At 43.6% G+C, this 22,615-nt stretch overlaps 1 protein-coding gene across 2 annotated transcripts in view; it reads left to right on the top strand.

The window, feature by feature from the left end:
• LOC111959932 (tumor necrosis factor receptor superfamily member EDAR) overlaps positions 1-16,339 on the top strand; it is a 54,443-nt gene extending 38,104 nt beyond the window's left edge. For both annotated transcript variants that reach the window (XM_023981787.2, XM_023981786.2), the window contains exons 4-11: positions 713-894; positions 2,448-2,533; positions 7,156-7,365; positions 7,766-7,840; positions 8,876-8,948; positions 11,677-11,950; positions 12,055-12,115; positions 14,765-16,339. In XM_023981787.2, the coding sequence (XP_023837555.1) occupies positions 713-894; positions 2,448-2,533; positions 7,156-7,365; positions 7,766-7,840; positions 8,876-8,948; positions 11,677-11,950; positions 12,055-12,115; positions 14,765-15,096 (1,293 nt within the window). In that variant the 3' untranslated portion in view covers positions 15,097-16,339. The remainder of the gene's footprint in view (positions 1-712; positions 895-2,447; positions 2,534-7,155; positions 7,366-7,765; positions 7,841-8,875; positions 8,949-11,676; positions 11,951-12,054; positions 12,116-14,764) is intronic.
• Positions 16,340-22,615: the final 6,276 nt, after the last annotated feature.

Raw genomic sequence — 22,615 nt, 5'->3', positions numbered from 1 at the left:
CACCCATATTTTATTTTGCTAAAAAAGTAGTGTGTAGTTCCAGTAGTTAGCTACACTAAGTTCCTAGCTACACTAGTTCCCCCACATACACATGAAACAGCACTCTCCCACATAGATCTGATGTGATCTGATACAGCAGATGGTTTTAATGCAGTGATACACGCTGGTTTACAACGACCATGGAGACAGGACAAAAATGTTTTTATTGGATTTTATCTGGAGAAGGTTTATATGAACCAACAGAAGTAAAGTCAACCAGGAGATCTAAAGCTGGGCTGATCCACCCTGACAGAATCCTACTGATAAATTAATCCAGCTTTTATCAGAGGATCAAAGTGGATATATTGGACAAGCCAATAAAGTAGGAAGTCGGAATATAGTATTTCTGAAGTCTGTAGGACAAGTAGCAGCTTGGCTTCAGGATGGAGCTTCAACTGTTTTAATAAAGGTAGATCAAACAATGGTCTGCCTGTCAGACTATGCAGGGTATTGGTTGTTGTCACAACTCCCCACTGTGAGAAGTGTATATGTCTGGGACTGTTTAAGATGACCTCCCACTTTATTCCATACTAGAACATCAATCAACACACACACACACACACACACACACACTAGACAAACTACACCAACACCCCGAATGTAAATGTTCAGAACAACTCATGTCCTGTTCTTGTAACCAATCACATTTTATTGCCTGTTTGTGATGTTGCAGAACTGTGGCTATGGGACTAAGGATGAGGACTTTGTGTGTGTGTCGTGTCCGCCGGGGAAGTACTCGAAGGGAAAGTATGAGATCTGCAGGAGACATAAGGACTGTGAAGGTCTGTACCGTGCTACAGTACTCAAACCTGGGACACCAGACAATGATGCAGACTGTGGACCCTGCTTACCTGGGTATGTACACACACACACATAAGACAACACACACACACACACACATTTGAAGACACGTGGCCAGCCTCCCGGAGTCGCCTCTTCACTGTTGTACGAGATCTTCAGTTTCTTAGCAATTTCTCGCATGGAATAGCCTTAATTTCTCAGAACAAGAATAGACTGATGAGTTTCAGAAGAAAGGTATTTGTTTCTGGCCATTTTGGGCCTGTAATCAAACCCACAAATGCTGATGCTCCAGATACTCAACTAGTCTAAAGAAGGCCAGTTTTATTGCTCCTTTAATCAGAACAGTTTTCAGCTGTGCTAACATGATTGCAAAAGTGTTTTCTAATGATCAATTAGCCTTAAAAATTATAAACTTGGATTATCTAACATAACGTGCCATTGGAACACAGGAGTGATGGTTGCTCATAATGGGCCTCTGTACGCATATGTAGATATTCCATAACAAATCTGTTTCCAGCTACAATAGTCATTTACAACATTAACAATGTCTACACTGTAGTTCTGATCAATTTGATGTTATTTTAATTGACAAAATTATTTGCTTTTCTTTCAAAAAAACAACGACATTTCTAAGTGACCCCAAACTTTTGAACGGTAGTGTACATTTATGCACACACATACATACCACCGCTGCCAGAGAGTGATGTTGATAAGACAGTACCACTCCATAGGACACTTCTGTCACATCGCCCCTGTTTCCCCCCCACGTCTTCATATCACACAGCCACAGCCTGGTCTAACCCTCCATTGGCCACGCTATCTGCCTCAATTACCCAGTTACCATCTGGTCACCCACAAACATGGAGGCAGGAGAAGTTATAAACTGTTACAGGACCGGCTCAATGCTCTGATCTTCTCCACCCCCCCACCCCCCTCTCTCTCACTCTCTCTCTTTCTCTCTACCATATGATGTTGTTCAATGACTGTACCACCTCAAAGACATTCTTGGGTTTCAATTGAGTTTAAAGTCAATATACAGACTAGAGTGTTTTAGCATTACTGGCTGCTTTAATAACTCTATCTCACTGTACTGTACTGGGGGAATACTGAACACTGCCTGCCTTTGTCGGGGTTGGAATCAAAATGCTTCTTTATTAAATCATACTTTACTTAAGTCCTCACCAAACACATCTTTAGTAGAATGGCATTTTAATCTCAGATTTAATGKTTTTGTGGTCCTGGTTTTCATCCTGGAGATCTGGTGTGCATGTTTGATTGAAAGTGGTTTAATTGTCCTCTCTGATTAATGGTAGATGGTCTGCGCTAGAGGCCTAGAGGACTCCACGCTCTGAAGCAGCCTCCCTTCTCTTCCTCTGTCACAGCTCAGGGCTAAATAATATCTCTATCTAACCTAATGGGATACAGTACTCTCCCCTCTGGGCATCAGTTTAACCTTTTCACCTCCAGCTATTATTGAGACACTTCTCCTCTCTAATACTTACATATTCACACTGTGTATCTTAATAACATATCTCTGTGTATAATAAGAGAATAATATGTATCAGTATTGTTCTCTAAATGTTCTCTCTGTGCTTCCTCTCTGTCAGGTATTACATCCAGGAGAACCGGCCCAGGAACCTGTATGGAATGGTCTGTCACTCGTGTCAAAATGCACCGCGCAACACTAAAGAGTGTACGTTTTCTTATACCTGACAAGTTCTACAACACAAACAGAACCAGAACCCAGGCCAGAGAGGGTCAGAGACAGTCACAGAGGGACCGAGAGAGATACTTGTAAGGTCAGGCGAGTGAGGGCTGCAGAGGGCTGGGACCAGTTAATGAACACAGACAGACAGAGCAGAACACAGGGAGAAACAGCATGACATTATCTCACCATGGTCTGGAACTGCTTCCTCATAGTGGTGCTCGACCCTAGGAATTGTTTTTAGTGTACGTCGCTCAAAGCAACACTCCCTGGCATATTGTTTTGCCCGGAAATTGAAATCATTATTATTGTGTCATTTTAATGACTGTGTTTTGATATATAACAACCTTAAACAGACTGGAATCTGCTGTGAGGAGGATGGGAGAGAGAGGAGGGAGAGATGTGAACAGACGAGTGTATAACAACAAACACACACTTTTCAACAAGCAGCTAATTGTTTCTTGCAGGCAGAGTTAGGGAGGGAAAGGGAGGGAGAGACGTGTGAGGGTCCATTTTGATTAACCATTTTAAAAGTCTTTAAAATACCCAAACCAGAAATATGTAGTTGAAGCGTGGAGTTACTAGCTCGGGGTGAAGGCAGGCCAGCACTCACCAAGTAATCTGTAAATTACCCCGGCTTCCAGCTCAGTGCATGTGTGTGTGTGTGTGTGTGTGTGTTACCGCGGCTCCCAGCACCGCGTGGTGTAATAATTAAAACGTTTGGAGGGCATGAAAAAGATTATTAACATGTTTCTGCCTGTCCTGGGGCTTCTCTTCAGCAGCAGCCTGTCATCTCTAGGATATATACGGCGGGGTCCGAAATTATTGACACCCTTGATAAAGATTAGCAAAAATGACTGTACAAAATAAATAATTAAAATACTGAGCTATAGTGTATGCACACATTTTTTGGGAAATTAGATTATTTTAGGCAATTATAATTGCTCAGAGAAGTGATATTTTAGTTTTCTCAAAAAGGTAAGGGTCAAKATTATTGACACCCCTGTTTCCAATACCTTTCAATACCTCAACTTGTGAGGATAATGGCACTGACCCTTTTTCTAAAATGTTTTATGCGTTAGAGAACACATTAGGAGGGATCTTAGWGCATTCCTCCATACAGATWCCTTCCCAGATCCRTGATATCCTTTATCTAAGCTTATGGACTGCCCTCTTCAATTCAAACCACAGGTTTTCAATGGGTTTCATGTCTGGAGACAGAGAGGGCCATTGCAAAATGTTGATTTTGTGGACAATTAACCATTTCTTTGTGGATATTGATGTGTGCTTGGGGTTATTGTCTTGCTGGAAGATCCACTTACGGCCAAGTTTCAGCTTCCTTGCAGAGGCAACCAGGTTTTGGCAAAAAAGTCCTGGTACTGGGTAAAGTTCATGATGCCGTTGACCTTAACAAGGGCCCCAGGACCAGTGGAAGAAAAATAYGCCCAAAACAGACCCCCCCACCATATTTTACAGTATGTATGGGGTTCTTTTCTGCTTATGCATTCTCATTTAAATTCCAAACCCACCACTGGTGTGTGAGGCCAGAGCTCTTTTTTCATGTCATCCAACAAAAGTAAACACCTGGAGTTGGCTAAACGGCATAAGCATATGGATTGGAACRGGTGCTTTGGTCAGATGACATGAATATAGACCTCTCTGGCCACACACATCAGTGGTGGGTTTGCCGTTGAAATTAGAATGACCTTTTTGAGAGAATAAAAGTATTACTTGTTAAACAAAATATATTTCTCTGAGCAATTGTATTAGTATAAAAGTATAACAAAAAATGTAAGCATACAATATAGCTAAGTATTTGAATAATTTATTTTATAAACAGTCATTTTTGTTCATCTTTATCAAGGGTGTTGATAAGTTCAGACCACGTACGTCTGGACCTCCTCTCTAGGCTATATACACCTATACATATCTATACCATCTGTCTGTCCCCTGTTTACCGTCATGTACTCCATATACTGTAACAGGCTAGCTTTGAACTTTGAACCCAGGTCATCATCTAATATACCTGCAGCAGTTTCATACAATAATGTATTGAATCTGTCTGATCTGATCAGTGAATAAACAGTCTGAAGCAGCATGAAGATGTCCAGAAGCTTTAGAGGAGATGAAGCTGAAAGCCTTAGTCTATTCTGATGTCTGCCTGTAGGAAAGTCTTGGTCTATTTTAATATCTGCCTGTAGGAAAGCCTTGGTCTATTCTGATGTCTGCCTGTAGAAAAGTCTTGGTCTATTTTAATATCTGCCTGTAGGAAAGCCTTGGTCTATTCTAATGTCTGCCTGTAGGAAAGTCTTGGTCTATTTTAATTTCTGCATGTAGGAAAGCCTTGGTCTATTCTAATGTCTGCCTGTAGGAAAGCCTTGGTCCTTTATGATTGCCAGTAGGAATGCCTTGGTCTAGTCTTCCTGGCTCTAGGGTTCACAGCAAAGAAACAGAACAGTGATTAAGATGTGAAATCACGCTCCACTAAACAAACAGGATTCGTATTCTACCCACAGAAAATAAACAAACACCCAGAACACTGATGACTCTGACCACAAAGAGAGGGTGTGTGTGTGTGTGTGTGTGTGTGTGTGTGTGTGTGTGTGTGTGTGTGTGTGTGTGTGTGTGTGTGTGTGAGAGAGAGAGAGAGAGACCACAGGGACTCGGTAGTGCCAGGCCGGATGCCTGATTAAAACGAGAATAAAAGTAGATTTAGGACCTGTCAGGAGTTTACAGCTCCATTAAAGCTGAAGAAAACAGTCAATCAACAACCCCGAAGGGCAGCGTTTCCCAAACTCGGCCTCGGGACTCCAAGGGGGGCACATTTTGGTTTTTGCCCTAGCACTACACAGCAGATTCAAATAAAAWAAAAWAAAATTGTATTTGTCACATGCGCCGAATACAACAGGTGTAGTCCTTATAGTGAAATGCTTACTTACAAGCCCTTAACCAACAATACAGTTTTAAGAAAAATAAGTGTTAAGTTTACTAAAATAAACTGAAGTAAAAAATAATAAAATCAAAAAATTTAAGAGCAACAATAATAAAACAGTAACGAGGCTATATACAGGGGGTAACGGTATAGAGTCAATGTGCGGGGGCACAGGTTAGTCGAGGTCATTGAGGTAATGTGTACAGTAAAGTGACTATGCATAGATAATAAAAAAAGAGTAGCAGCAGCATAAAAATGGGGGGGGGGGGTCAATGCAAATAGTCTGGGTAGCCATTTGATTAGCTGTTCAGGAGTCTTATAGCTTGGGGGTAGAAGCTGTTAAGAAGCCTTTTGGACCTAGACTTGGCGTTCCGGTACCGCTTGCCGTGCAGTAGCAGAGAGAACAATCTATGACTAAGGTGGCTGGAGTCTTTGGCAATCTTTAGGGCCTTCCTCTGACACCGCCTGGTATAGGGTATAGAGGTCRTGGATGGCAGGAAGCTTAGCCCAAGTGATGTACTGGGCCTTACYCATGACCCTCTGTAGTGCCTTGCGGTCGGAGGTTGAGCAGTTGCCATACCAGGCGGTGATGCAACCAATCAGGAGGATCTCGATGATGCAGCTGTATAGCTTTTTGAGGATCTGAGGACACATGCCAAATCTTTTCAATCTCCTGAGGTAGAATAGGCGTTGGGCGTGCCCTCTTCATGACTGTCTTGGTGTGTTTGAACCATGTTAGTTTGTTGGTGATGTGGACACCAAGGAACTTGAAGCTCTCAACCTGCTCCACTTCAGCCCTGTTGATGAGAATGGGGGCGTGCTCAACCCTCCTTTTCCTGTAGTCCACGATCATCTCCGTTGTCTTGATCACGTTGAGGGAGAGTTTGTTATCCTGGCACCACACTGCCAGGTCTCTGACCTCCTCCCTATTGGCTGTCTCATCGTTGTCAGTGATCAGGCCTACCACTGTTGTGTCATCGGCAAACTTAATGATGGTGTTGGAGTCGTGCTTGGCCATGCAGTCAAGGGTGAACAGGAAGTACAGGAAGTACAGGAGGGGACTGAGCACACACCCCTCAGGGGCCCCCGTGTAGAGGATCAGTGTGGCGGATGTGTTGTTACCTACCCTTATCACCTGGGGGCGGCCCATCAGGAAGTCCAGGATTCAGTTGCAGAGGGAGGTGTTCAGTCCCAGGATCCTTAGCTTAGTGATGAGCTTTGAGGGCACTATGGTGTTGAACGCGGAGCTGTAGTCAATGAACAGCATTCTCACGTAGGTGTTCCTATTGTCCAGGTGGGAAAGGGCAGTGTGGAGTGCAATAGAGATTGCATCATCTGTGATCTTTTGGGTATATATGCAAATTGGAGTGGGTATAGGGTTTCTGGGATAATGCTGTTGATGTGAGCCATGACCAACCTTTCAAAGCACTTCATGGCTACAGATGRGAGTGCTACGGGTCGGTAGTCTTTTAGGCAGTTTACCTTGGGGTTCTTGGGCACAGGGACTACGGTGGTCTGCTTGAATGATCAAGGCTTGATGATTAGTTTATTATTTGAATCAGCTGTGTAGTGCTAGGCCAAAAACCAAAACATGCCCACCTTGGGGTCCAAGACATGGCTTCCTTCAGATGCAGAAGTAGTATCTGTGTTGTAACTGTGTAGTATCTGTGTGTTCCAGGCATGCTTACCAAAGCTGTGTTGTCAGGCAAAGCCCCCAGTGTCTCAACCAGCAGTACCACCATGTTCCCTCACCCTCACAAAGACCCCACAGGACAGGGTCACCTAGCAACCGCTCTCATCATCGCCATGTCAACCATCTTCATCATGGCCATCGCCATTGTCCTCATCATCATGTTCTACATCCTCAAAGCCAAGCCCAGCGGACAGGGTAACACTCACACACACACACACGCTCACACCCAGATACCCAGCGGGCAGCATAACACTCACACACACACATACAGACACCCAGCGGGCAGGATAACACTCACACACACACATGCTCACACCCAGATACCCAGCGGGCAGGATAACACTCACACACAGACACCCAGCGGCAGGATAACACCACACATGCTCACACCCAGACACCCAGCGGGACAGGATAACACTCACACACACACATACTCACACAGACACCCAGCAGGCAGATAACACTCACACACACATACTCACACCCAGTGGGCAGGATAACACTCACACACACATACCTGTACTCACACACAGTGGACAGGGTAACAATCAGTGTGCAGTACACTAAACTTTCTCTCTCTCTCTCTGTGTCACAGCATGCTGCTCTGGTCAGGTGGTGAAGGCTGTGGAGGCTCAGACCAACAAACAGGAGGACAAGAAAGATGTTCCAGGTGAGGCTAATATACACTACACAACACAGACACAAACACACACAACACACTACCTTAGTTAACAGAAAAACACACTACAGAACACAAACTTTTACTTACAGTACCAGTTTTGGCCTCAGACATAATATATAGTCTGGTTTATTAGACTAACATAAAAGACATTCTTAATCTATAGTCTGGTTTATTAGACTAACATAAAGAGACATTCTCATACCTGATGGCTGTCTGTCAGGCCTGGGGTCTGTGGGTTTGGACACTGTGTGTGTGTGTGTGTGTGTGTGTGTGTGTGTGTGTGTGTGTGTGTGTGTGTGTGTGTGTGTGTGTGTGTGTGTGTGTGTGTGTGTGGTTGACAATGGTGAGGAGTACTTTCCGTGTGCAGTGAGCGCAGCATGGTGGAATGTTTAGATTAGACTGTGGCGCTAGCTCTAGGCCGTCAGTGTTCCCCTCTCACTAACTTGAATGTTAACAACCGACTGACTCCTTCAGGGGTTATCAACCTCACGATAATACATCTACTGTCATCTCACATAGGCCTACCATTTTACCTCCAGTATGGTAATAGATATACATACAGTCCTTTAGGTTTAGGAATCAAACCTGCGTGTTTGGGTTTCCAAATTAAGAATCACAAACATAAGTGTTTTATTCTTAAAACGGAATGTCTGTTTACATTTTCTCCGTGTATTGGTGAAAGCATACTATATCGTGTGTGTATGTTTTGGGGAAAGTGTGCGTGCATTAAGCAGCTGTCTCATAAGTCTCTATGATTGACATTTCCGGTAGAGCTGGGAGCTATGAGTCTGAGACGTCTCCGAGGCGTACACCATCTAGGCTGACAGTGCCAGACACTTACAGGCTTTAAACTTTGATATGATTGCATTTGAACACTACAGTCTTGTTAATTGATTTATTTTGAAAATAATGGGCACTTTATGCCCCAGGTTATTTTGATGATAATTTCTGACTTTTACCGGCGTTAAAAGAACTGTGTGAGAAATAACATTTGATAAACAAAATATGTTTTCTTTCTTTCAGACAATGTTGTAATTTTTTCTGAAAAGGATGAATTTGACAAACTCAAACCTACGCCTCCAAAGACGGTGAAAAGGTAAGGTATCCTGATCACCTACCTGCACACATGACAAACATCAAACACACAAACTGAACAAACAGACACAAAAGGTGTGCAATATCTCTAAGATCATGTGTTTGGGTATGTGTGTGTGTGTGTGTGTGTGTGTGTGTGTGTGTGTGTGTGTGTGTGTCTGCAAGCTTTGTTTTGTGCATGTCTAAGTTGTGTAGGGGTTGTGTACACTGTAAAACCAAGTGTTTAGAATCTTAACACATAACTAAATACTTTTCTGTAACACTTTTTAAACCTGTCAAGGTATTTTGAATTTCTATGAAAACGCGTCACAGTGTAGATTGTAAACATGAAAACATGTTTATTCTCTGTAAAACTTTTTAAAAACATGAACACGTTTATTCAGCACAAGGCATTTAGGTTTTAAACTCTAAACACTGGGGGTGTTGTTTTAACACTGTAGGGTGTAAAGCCGTATTTGCACATTTCTCAGCATGCCTTTCGAATGAATGTGAGAGATTCTGACCCTTGACTGTGATTGTTAGTGACAGAGACATAGTTGTTGCATTCAATAATTTCACCAAGTGACTGCCTAAGTGAATGTGTTTGAATTAAAAGTAAACCCTTTATGACCACATYCACGTTTCATAAAGCCTTTAGTTATGGCCTAGTTATCCTCAACATTGTGGTCTGAAAATCCTGGCTCATGGGCCACATCAGACCTGCAAGTCACAATATGCTGGTTTGTGACGTGATTAGTCATTCCTATCAGAATCCGGCCAGAGGGAGGATATCCAAGAATTAGACCATTTTATCATCCACAACCAGCACTCAGAATGGCTGCTATGGTGAAGGACTTAACAAACAAGACTACCTAAACCACGTGTCAAACTCATTCCACGGAGGGGCAGAGTGTGTGCTGGTTTTCACTTGATTGATGAATTAAGGTCACTAATTAGTAAGGAACTCCCCTGACCTGGTTGTCTAGGGCTTACTTGAAAGTAAAAACAAAAAAACAACAGACCCTAGGCCCTCCATGGAATGAGTTTGACACCCCTGACCTAAACCATCTATACTGGAACAATTATCTCAGTAACTGGTGCAATAAATCCAACCTCTTACAGATTGGATTAGTTTAGAAACATGTTCGTTATTTATCTTTGTATAGTATAYGATAAATGAAACAATCAATATGCACGAGTAAACATAGATATTGAAACAAACTATTCTAAAGATCAACCTACAACAAAGCATGCTGGGAAATATGATAATGAGGCCCCTCCCACATCTTTTTCACTCAGAGTTAACGGAAATGAACTCAACACAGTTGAGTAACAACACCACCACTTGATTTAAAATATTTCTTGAATCAAATGTCCTGTTATGTGCTGAAATGTAGGTACGGTGACAGACATTCCTAACACTGATCTGATCAATTTCTAATGACTAAAGTCATTCTAAACAGTGGTTAAAACACTAGTGGTTAAAATCTGAACACTAAGGAGATATGGGTGTTCTCATGGTTGGAAACTGACTGGAAAAAGCTGACTATCATGTTTAATCTTTCATTCTAAACGCCTGTGTTTTAGGTGAGAACACTTATTGGCAGTTCTAAATGCCTAATGTTTCAGTTTTAAACACTGATGTTTAGGTTATGAACGTGTCACATGCTTCCTGGTTGTACAGTGTAGTGGTTGACTGGGGGCCTCAAAGACAGAGGTTCTTTTATCTGTTTTTCGGAATCTGCCTGTAATTAGACTACCACAGGACAAGTCACTGCAGCAGAGCATCGCTGCTAGCCCTTTTAGTGGGGAGACAGTGTGTGTGTGTCCCCTTGCGTGGGCATGGAAAAAACAAGTTCACTTGAGTATTTTTCTGAAGCAGAGTGATTATGTGGCTTTGGAGGGTGAGGTAGCTGAGCACAGATTGGCCCTGGAGGAGGGGAGGGAGAAGGGAGTGGGGGATGAATTTAAAGAGAGCGAGGGGAAGGTGGGTGGAGAGAGAGGTAAAGAGAGGTGAGGAGAGATTGGGGGTAAAGAGAGAGAGAGATAATTACTCTAGCGCAGCCAAACCACCAGGTGGATGACAGCTCCTCGCCCTTCCCCTCTCTGTCCTCTGCTCTCTTTCTTCGGTCTCAACCCCACACTCGCAGACAATGAAGCCTTATTCATTATGACAGACAGCAATGAGAACAGACATATACACTCACATAAACATGGATAGACACAGACGATGTGTTTGTTTCATACAGTATCACAAGTCACATGTACACACACTGTATATGGTCTGTATGAACAACTTACATGTCAACACACACATGAACATTAGCATTACATCACCTAGCTAGACTCAGAGAGGTAAACAGTGTGGCTAACTGCATTCCAGAGGATGTGCTAACTCACTGTCTTAGCTTCCAGAGTGGGTGTAGGGTGACTGAGAAACAATGCGTGTGTGTGTTCGCGCGTSAGTACGTGCACACATGTAAAAACAATGCTATTGTGTGAGCATCTCTGAGAATATTTGTCAACAAGGTGTTTTTGGGAGAAAATCCCAGTGTTACACACACTGTCAGTGGCGTTCTGTGGAACCGAAGCTAAATATGCAAGCTAAAACAAGAGACTACTCACAGTATAACAATTAGGCTGAAGCTACATAACATTAGCATAACTAGACACAGCTAAATATCATTTGAAAAGGTCATGAAGGCTTAGTGTTATTATGCTGACTGATTGATTTTCTCTCTCCTCCCCAGTGAGAATGATGCATCGTCTGAGAACGAGCAGCTGTTGAGTCGTAGTATGGATAGTGATGAGGAGGCAGCCTTGGAGAGGCAGGGGGCAGCTGATCCTAACCCCAGCCTCTGTCTCCTGAACCTGGGAACCAAGCCGGACATCTGCCTGCTTTCCCTGGGGCTCCTCAACAGGGATAAGACTGTATCCAACCCCACCGGCCCTATCAACGCTAACAACATTAGCAATAGCAATGCTAACATCATCAATAACAACAACTACAACAAGGCTACAGGGGTGAGAGAGATCAGTCATTCACATCCAACTATGTACTTTTACAATGTATTGCAATGTAATTACTTTGTAACTTACTTTACCTTTCTCTCTGTTTCTTCCTACAGATTCAGAGCCGGAGGAAAAAGATCCTGGATCTGTATGCTAGAGCCTGCAATGTGGCCGAGGGTGAGAACTCACACGTACACCCCCAGGTTTCAGCCCTATAGATTTGCCCTTCGGCTGGTTTCAGCCCTATAGAACTGCCCTTCGACTGGTTTCAGCCCTATAGAACTACCCTTCGACTGGTTTCAGCCCTATAAAAACTACGCTGTCGGACTGGTTTCAGCCCTATAGAACTGCCCTTCGAGCTGGTTTCAGCCCTATAGATTTGCCTTCGACTGGTTTCAGCCCTATAGAACTCCTTCGACTGTTTCAGCCTATAGAACTCCTTGCGACTGGTTTTTTCAGCCGCTATAGAACTGCCCTTCGACTGGTTTCAGCCCTATAGAACTGCCCTTCGGCTGGTTTCAGTCCCTATAGACTGCCCTTCGACTGGTTCAGCCCTATAGAACTTGCCCTTCGACTGTTTTCAGCCCTATAAACTGACCCTTCGGCTGGTTTCAGCCCTATAGAACTACCCTTCGGGCGACTGGTTTCAGCCCTATAGAACTGCCCTTCGACTGGTTTCAGCCCTATAGAACTGCCCTTCAGGCTGTTTCAGCCTATAGAACCCCTTCGGCTGTTTCAGCCCTATAGAACTGCCTTTCGCTGGTTTCAGCCTATAGAACTGCCCTTCGACTGGTTTCAGCCCTATAGAACTACGCCTTCGGCTGGTTTCAGCCTATAGAACTGCCCTTGCGCTGGTTTCAGCCCTAAGAACGTCCCTTCGACTGGTTTCAGCCCTATAGAACTCCTTCGGCCTGGTTTCAGCCCTATAGAACTGCCCTTGCGGTGGTTTCAGCCCTATAGAACTGCCTTCGCTGGTTCAGCCCTTAGAACTCCCTTCACGTGGTTTCAGCCCTATAGAACTGCCCTTCGGCTGGTTTCAGCCCTATAGAACTGCCCTTCGACTGGTTTCAGCCCTATAAAACTCCCTTCGACTGGTTTCAGCCTATAGATGCCTTCGGCTGGTTTCAGCCCTATAGAACTGCCCTTCGACTGGTTTCAGCCTCTATAGAACTGCCTTCGACTGGTTTCAGCCCTATAGAACTGCCTTCGAGCTGGTTTCAGCCCTATAGAAGCTGCCCTTCGCTGGTTTCACGCCTATAGAACTGCCTTCGACTGGTTTCAGCCCTATAGAAACTACCCTTCGGCTGGTTTCAGCCCTATAAAACTACCCTTGCGCTGGTTTCAGCCTATAGAACTGCCTTCGGACTGGTTTCAGCCCTATAGAACTGCCCTTGCGACTGGTTTCAGCCCTATAGAACTAGCGCCTTCGACTGTGTTCAGCCCTATAGAACTGCCCTTCGGCTGGTTTCAGCCTATAGAACTCCCTTCGACTGGTTTCAGCCCTATAGAACCTGTACCCCTTCGCTGGCTGGTTTCAGCCCTATAGAACTACCTTCACTGGTTTCAGCCCTATAAAACTACCCTTCGGCTGGTTTCAGCCCTATAGAACTCCCTTCGTCTGGTTTCAGCCTATAGAACTGCCCTTCGGGCTGGTTTCAGCCCTATAAAACTACCCTTCGCTGGTTTCAGCCCTATAGAACTACCCTTGCTGCTGGTTTCAGCCCTATAGACACCCTCCTTGCACGGTTTCACGCCTATAGAACTACCTTCGGCTGGTTTCAGCCCTATAGAACTGCCTCTTCGAGCGTGGTTCAGCCTATGAAAACTACCCTCTTCGCTGGTTCTTCATGCAGCCCTATAGAACTAGCCCTTCGGCTGTTTCAGCCCTATAAAATACGGTTACCCCTATTCGACGTGGTTTCAGCCCTATAAACTATAAACTCCTTCGGCTGGTTTCAGCCTATAGAACTGACCCTTCGACTGGTTCAGCCCTATAGAACTACCCTTCGGCTGGTTTCAGCCCTATATAGAGAGACTTACTCCTTCATGCTGGTTTCAGCCCTATAGAAACTGCCTTCGGCTGGTTTCAGCCTATAGAACTGCCCTTCAACTGGTTCAGCCCTATAAAACTCCCTTCGCTGGTTTCAGCCCTATAGAACTGCCCTTCGACTGGTTTCAGCCCTATAAGACTGACCCTTCGGCTGGTTTCAGCCTATAAACTCACCTTCGGCCTGGTTTCAGCCCTATAGAACTTCGCCACACCAGGCCAACGGGCCGTTTCCGGCCCGTGATAACATTTCTTTCCGGCCTGCGCAATGATTGGTTGTCAATTAATTTTGAGTGCAACATACAGCAATGCTGCATTCAACCGCTCGGTGATCCATTCATTGCAAAACATTTTTTAACATATTTAAGTTAATGTTACACACTAGCTACGTTTTTGTATTGATGGTTATCTAATAGCGCTATTTTGATTAGAGTCGCAGTATATTATGCACATCTGTAAGCGTAAGCAGCAAAGGCTGGACAAATATTATTTATCTCTTCTTTTGTTTTAATATGTTAAAATGATATATACAGCATCCTTTGTACGTAAGTGGACATTTTAAACAGCCATATTCTTTCTAATAAAACAATGGCCAATTATTTGTAAAAACAAACATAGTAGGCTCTGTCTGGCCTGCGAATTCCTTGTGTTTTTTCAATGTGGCCCTTTATAATGAGTGTAAACCCCTGCTATAGAAGTACTCTTCGACTGTCTAGCAAAGGAATCTTGTATGCTGATCTCTAGCCACAACAACACATCCTAACCCTCCCTCTCCCCAGGTCTGAGTCCTACAGAACTACCATTTGACTGTCTGGAGAAGGCCAGTCGTATGCTGAGCTCCTCCTACAGTAGCGGAGGTGCAGCCGTGGTGAAGACCTGGAGACACCTGGCAGAAAGCTTTGGCCTGAAGAGGGATGAGATCGGAGGGATGAGTGACGGCCTGCAGCTGTTTGAGAGGATCAGTACAGCTGGATACAGCATCCCAGACCTGCTCACCAGACTGGTGCAGATAGAGAGACTGGATGCTGTGGAGTCACTATGTTCTGATGTACTGGGAGGAGGAGATACACACACTGTCCCTCTGTCCTCACCACGCTGTGCAAGCGTCTGACTCACGTACACACTAATGTTCACACACACTCATATACACACATGTATGCACACATGCAATAGACGCATGTGCATATACCCGCACATACATTCAGAAACAAACAGTTTTAGCTCTCAYCATGAAGAATGTCAGCAGGCCTCTCCAGATCTCAGATCTCTCTCCTTCTCGTCTCTCTGTCCCCCTCTGGCAATGGACTGGCAATTAACCTTGCTCTAGATGCCTCGACAAAAGCTTTTTATAACCTTCTTTAACATTTTTGCTTTTGTTTACATAGATCACATGTAGTACTAATAATAATATAATAATATTAATATCAGATTTGAAAAATGGCATAATGGACCTCTGCCAGGACCCCTGTGGCCCCAGACCCTCTATTACCCCGCCTGCCCCCAGCGGTCAGCTGCTGCCACTGGCTCTAATTGGTTATCGTGTGGCGGTCTGGTATAATAGTGTTGTGGTTTACAGTCGAGACTTTCAGCACCTAATTAACCACTAAAACCAATGAACCAGTAAAGACCAGATGCCAGAGACTATTAAAGAGACTGCTAACAGACTAGGCCTACTGCAGCCTGAGGAATGCAGGGAGACAGAACTCCAGGAGACCCAGCACTGAGCTACGCTATGGTCAGCCGGGCTCTGACACTATGCTGGGTGATTCCACAGGATGGCAGCCATTTTGTGCCAAAAAGCTCAGCACATATTAGCTAATGGTGATAAGCTCCCAGCTACAGACATTTCAGGAACAAGAGAAGCCTCCTGTGTGTTTGGTTTATAGTGTTTTAACAGTGCCTTTCTATACCTGCAAGAATGCTTTTTCGGTTGAGTGACTGGGGAGGCACACTCCCATCGCTCAGTGTGTCTTCACTGCTCTGGTGTTTTAAGTTAGCCACGTTTAAAGGGGCTGGACTCCGGTAGTGTATATGAATAATAAATGTGCATGTACAATGTTCATCATTTAGCACGTGTCCATAACAGCTTCTTTAAGTTTCTCCTTGTTATTTTCAATTCAAACACAGCGTCAACAGAAGGCTAGTGGTTCAGGTAGGTAGTTTAGTGACAGAAGATGACTGACTGTACTGTATGTGCAGAACCTGGTCCTCTTACCTCAAGATCACAACGCTCCACAGACTAGACTTTAGAAACAATGGAAACAAAAACTATTTTATGGAAACAAATGGAAATGTATATATAACTTATTATTGTACATACTGTATGCATCAATAAAGAAGTATCAATTTAAAAAGTCCAAGTTATTATTTATTTACAGTAAAAAGATATAATTATCTTCTTGGATAATGATTTGGTAACAGTAATGTTATTCCAATAATAAGACCACTCCTTTTCCCTCGTTGTTTACATAAAGGATGTCATGTTTTCTGTGGTTGATCAAACTATTCTCTCAAAGAAGAGGAATCTGTTGGAACAGCTGATTACCATATATCTCCGATTACTAGAGAGGTTTACACTACAACTGGGCACTGGTGTAAATCTGGTTACTCTATATCTATTTCAGTATGACGTCAGACCTTGGAGCATCATCTGTACAATAACCAGGGTCTGCCATGTTAGTCTCTCTGCCAAGACATCACACAGCCATCATTTGTGATAAATAATGACGTTCATCTCTCTGCTGGCCTGAGATGTGAGGTGTACAGAGAATAGACTGTCAGAGGTGACTAGGCTGGAGTAGACTTGGATCATTAGATTTCTAAACAGCTCAGCTATAGAGTGAGTGTATGTGTGTTTGTGTGAGGCCCCTGAGGGCCAGTTACTAGCGCTTGGCTTGGCGTGAGTGTAGCGAGACGAGACAGAGAGTTGGACTCCTGAGGGCAGGGAGTGCCAACAAATAGTCAAGCTTCATACAGCTACTGTACCTGCTAACACACACACACACTTTCCATCATTAAATACTTATTCCTTAAACAGGTCTCCAAAACCTGAGTTTGTTCCATATCTCTCATACGTCCGATATCTTTGTTGCTACAGTGACATCCTATAGCCTAATGTTGGTACAGTAGTATCTACTGATGATATAATGAAGGACCAGTTATGTCTAATCCCAGAGCGTGCAGGGACACATCCAACACTGTGAAAGTCATTAATCACTGTCAGACAAATATGGGAAACACTATATTCTCTCCAGCCAGCCAAGGTTTGCAGCAGCATAGAGAAAGCTATACTGGACAAAAATATAAAGACAACATGCAACAATTTCAAAATAATTACTGAGTTACAGTTCATATAAGGAAATCAATCAATTAAAATAAATAAATTAGGCCCTAATGTATGGATTTCACATGACTGTTCGTCACAGATACCTTAAAAAAAACATGACTGGGAATACAGATATGCATCTGTTGGTCACAGATACAGTGTCTTGCAAAAGTATTCATCCTCCTTGGCTTTGTTCCTATTTTGTTGCATTACAACCTGTAATTTAAATTGATTTTTATTTGGATTTCATGTAATGGACATWCACAAAATAGTCCAAATTGGTCAAGTGAAATGTAAAAAATTACTTGTTTAAAAAAATGTAACAAACTAAAAAACGGAAAAGTGGTGCGTGCATATGTATTCACCCCCTTTGCTATGAAGCCCCTAAATAAGATCTGGTGCAACCAGAAACCTTCAGAAGTCACATAATTAGTTAAATAAAGTCCACCTTTGTGCAATCTAAGTGTCACATGATCTGTCACATGATCTCAGTATATATGCACCTGTTCTGAAAGGCCCCAGAGTCTGCAACACCAAGCAAGCGGCACCATGAAGACCAAGGAGCTCTCCAAACAGGTCAGGGACAAAGTTGTGAAGAAGTACAGATCAGGGTTGGGTTATAAAAAAATATCCAAAACTTCGAACATCCCACGGAGCAKCATTAAATCCATTATTAAAAAATGGAAAGAATATGCACCACAACAAACCTGCCAAGAGAGGGCCGCCCACCAAAACTCTCGGACCAGGCAAGGAGGGCATTAATCAGAGAGGCAACAAAAATACCAAAGATAACCCTGAAGGAGCTGCAAAGCTCCACAGCTGAGATTGGAGTATCTGTCCATAGGACCACTTTAAGCCTTACACTCCACAGAGATGGGCTTTACGGAAGAGTGGCCAGAAAGAGCCCTGCTTAAAGAAAAAAATAAGAAAACATGTTTGGTGTTCGCCAAATGGCATGTGGGAGACTCCCCAAACATATGGAAGAAGGTACTCTGATCAGATGAGACTAAAAATGATTTTTTGGGCCATCAAGGAAAACGCTGTCTGGCGCAAACCCAACACCTCTCATCACCCCGAGGAAACCATCCAACACTGAAGCATGGTGGTGGCACCATGCTGTGGGGATGTTTTTCCATCGGCAGGGACTGGGAAACTGGTCAGAATTGAAGGAATGATGGATGGCGCTAAATACAGGGAAATTCTTGAGGGAAAGCTGTTTCAGTCTTCCAGATATTTGAGACTGGGACAGAGGTTCACCTTCCAGCAGGACAATGACCCTAAGCATACTGCTAAAGCAACACTTGGCTGGTTTAAGGGGGAAACATTAAAATGTCTTGGAATGGCCTAGTCAAAGCCCAGACATCAATCCAATTGAGAATCTGTGGTATGACTTAAAGATTGTTGTACACCAGCAGAACCCATCCAATTTGAAGGAGCTGGAGCAGTTTTGCCTTGCAGAATGGCTAGATGTGCCAAGCTTATAGAGACATACCCCAAAAGACTTACAGCTGTAATTGCTGCAAACGGTGGCTCTACAAAGTATTGAATTTGGGGGGGGGTGAATAGTTATGTAAGTTTTTTGTTTTTTGTCATATTTCTTGTTTGTTTCACAAGAAAAAATATTTTGCATCTTCAAAGTGTTAGGCATGTTGTGTAAATCAAATGATACAAACCCCCCCAAATTACATTTGAATTCCAGGTTGTAAGACAAAAAAAATTGAAGAATGCCAATGGGGGTGAATACTGTCGCAAGCCACTGTACTTTGGATCAGAAAACCAGTCAGTATCTGGTGTGACCACCATTTACCTCATGCAGCACGACACATCTCCTTCACATAGAGTTGATCAGGCTGTTGATTGTGGCCTATGGAATATTGTCTCACTCCTCTTCAATGGCTGTGCAAAGTTGCTGGATATTGGCGGGAACTAGATCACGCTGTCGTACACGTCGATCCCGAGCATCCCAAACATGCTCAATGGGTGACTTGTCTGGTGAGTATGCAGGCCATGGAAAATCTGTGACATTTTCAGCTTCCAGGAGTGTACAGATCCTTGCGGCATGGGGCTGTGTATTATTTTGCTGAAATATAAGGTGATTGTGGCAGATGAATGGCACGACAATGGACCTCAGGATCTCATCTCTGTTTCTGACAGTTTGTGCATAAATTCTTCCGTTTTGCAAACCCATAGTTTCATCAGTTGGCCTGTGCTGGCGTGGTTACACGTAGTTCGCAGTTGTAAGGCTGGTTGGACACACTGGCAAATTCTCTAAAACGATGTTTGAGGCAGCTTATGGTAGAGCTATTAACATTAAATTATCTGGCAAAAGCWCTGGTGGACATTCCTGCAGTCAGCATGCCAAATGCACGCTCCATCAAAACTTGAGACGTCTGTGGCATTGTGTTGTGACAAAACTGTTCATTTTAGAGTGGCCTTTTATTGTCCCCAGCACAAGGAGCAACTGTGTAATGATCATYRTGTTTAATCAGCTTTTTGATATATCACACCAACAGGGATGTAAACAAATTTGTGCACAAGATTTGAGAGAAATTCTATTTATAGGTGTATGGACAATTTCTGGGATCTTTTAGTTCAGCTCACGAAACATGGGACCAACACTTTACATGTTGCATTTATATTTTTGTTCAGTGTAAGAGGAAGAATGTGCTCACTACACAGCAGGTAGCCTAGTGGTTAAGAGTGTTGGGCAAGTAACTGAAAGGTCGCTGGTTCGAATCCCCAAGCCGACTAGGTGAATATTATGTTGATGTGCCCTTGAGCAAGGCACTGAACCCTAATCGCTCTGGATAAGTGTGTCTGCTAAATTACTAAAATGTCAAATATAGAGGGCTTTCTAGCACACATACTTAATCTAAACAAGCTTTTATCTGACACGACAGCACAATGACAGATCGCTTACATAAGAAGCAAAGGCAGGAGAGGACAGGGCATCTGAGGACTAACGTGTTAAACTAGGGCTGTATCAACCAGCTACTGTATGTTAGAACTGGATTCAATCAGTATCGCGGAAGATCTGTGTTAAAACGTAAAGCTAATTTCCGATTGAGCCGAAATATGCAGTGTTAACTGTAATGCAGTCTCCGCGACCGTGGGAACATTGCCTTTAATCGTCAATCGTGCTATAAAGCTGGATCTTCAGCGCTATCGATTGAATAGAGCCCGTAGTCTCTCTAGTTCTGCACTATAAGCAAGTAGAGAAGTAGAGGGAGAGACAGAGAGCTCAGGACCAGACCCAGTCCCCTTCATTAATAAGGAGTGAATGCCCAGGTTAACAGGCTGCTGTGGCCATGCTCTCTCTCTCACCAAGCACTTTGCCAACCACATGGTTCCACTCTCTCAGGACTAGAGGCATAAACTGCTGCACAATGCTTTTACTGCATCACACACCACTCTACTGCCATCTCATAACTCAGCCAACTCAGAGAAATAATATACATTTGGTGGTCTGTAACGTCCAACATGATTGAATGACTTTATATCTGTGGCAAAGCGTAGCCACTAATGTTAAACAGGTAAATAGCGTTCTAATGAGGTAGACTGGGCAAATTGTAGGCCAGGGAATCTTTAACTGAGTTTCCACTGAGATCTGCTCCACTGGGAAACACTAACATAAATTACAGGGACCGCAGCTCAGGGCCTGACGCTGTGCAGGGGCTGTCTGTGTGTGTGTGTGTGTCTGTGTGTGTGTCTGTGTGTGTCTGTGTGTATGTGTGTGTGTGTGGAGGACACATAGCAGACCCACTGTGGGCCCATAGTGAGTAATGAAAGTTGATAAATCAGTTAGTGACAGGTCCTGAAGCATTAAGGAGTGTTTAGGACCGTTACAGAGCCTTATTAAACTAACTGGTACCAGCACCCCCACAAGACTGTTCTGCAGCATTCACTTGCGCATGCTGTTCTTATGGAGGCACACACTTATGCAGGATTTTTTTATTTTTTTTTCGATGTGAGGTGAAGTGATGAAGAAACAAACCTGCAGACCAACATTTTAGAAAAGTCTGTATAGTAATAGGCAAACCTGTAAACAAGGAGTGACCTGAACAGGAACCAACACCCAACGAGCAGCATAGTAAGTTGAATTGTATTCAACACGGACTTGCAGGGATCTTTCAAGAGGAGAGATCAGATATGACATGTCTGTGTGATATTCTCTTCACCATCACCACACAGAAACATTCTGGACTGGTTAGAAAACTCCGGTTCTAATTTTCAGCTTCAGTCCATAACAAACAAACAGGCTTATATAAAACACATGAGACTCATATAAAACACATGTATCTCATAATTATATGACAGAGGAGTCAAACACTGTTTCCCGTCATTTCTTTGTTTATCGCTTCCTAGTGAAATCATCTGTACCTCGGAATGCATTAGACAGACATTATAGCCAATCCCAACATGATGCTCATTTCATAGCAGATGGTATATAGGTTGAAAATTATGTATAGTTGGATAAAATATAAATGTTAAGATCATATCAAAACAAATTACCAAATTGGACAAAAATAAAAAGGTACCACTTCAATAGGTGTGTGTGTGTGTGTGTGTGTGTGTGTGTGTGTGTGTGTGTGTGTGTGTGTGTGTGTGTGTGTGTGTGTGTGTGTGTGTGTGTGTGTGTGTGTGTGTGTGTGTGTGTGTGTGTGTGTGCGTGCGTGCGTGCGTGCGTGCGTGCGTGTGTGCGTGCGTGCGTGCGTGCGTGCGTGTGTGCGTGCGTGCGTGTGTGCGTGCGTGCGTGCGTGCGTGCGTGCGTGCGTGCGTGCGTGCGTGCTATTTCCGGTTGAGTAGTATAGAGCTAAGGTTAAGTAATAAGAAGGTGCATGTAGGACCGGCAGTTCTGTGCCTCTCCTGCAGATGAAGAGAGCAGAGCTCAAACAGCCATCTGTTCTTCCTGTGAAAACCAGAAAACAAAGGGATACAAACAGTATGTAACACTGGGTCTATGAATGACAGTGTACCTACCAGCACGTATATTATAAATCCACTGCATCTTGTAATTATGTGTCCTATACAGGGTTAAATAGAAGGTTCTGCTGGAAGGTTCTGTGGTAATTCCAAGATGGCATAGCAGTCGGTCGTCTGTTTGTCTTGTCCCGTCCCATGTATATATATTTTTCTTCGTATATATTTTTCATATATATTTAATCTCAATTTCAATCTACGGACTGAACATACTCTCCTGCAACCCGCCTCACCCAATGTGGTATGGATATGCTATTTTTATACTTTAGAACCGGAACCCCCATCTGAAGCTAGCCAGCTAACAAGCTACTAGCTAGTAGTCAGT

The sequence above is a fragment of the Salvelinus sp. IW2-2015 genome, linkage group LG36 (assembly GCF_002910315.2).
Source record: "Salvelinus sp. IW2-2015 linkage group LG36, ASM291031v2, whole genome shotgun sequence".
Lineage (NCBI taxonomy): Eukaryota > Metazoa > Chordata > Actinopteri > Salmoniformes > Salmonidae > Salvelinus > Salvelinus sp. IW2-2015.
Note: the sequence above shows the minus strand (reverse complement) of the source record. Positions and strands in the feature narration are given on the sequence as shown.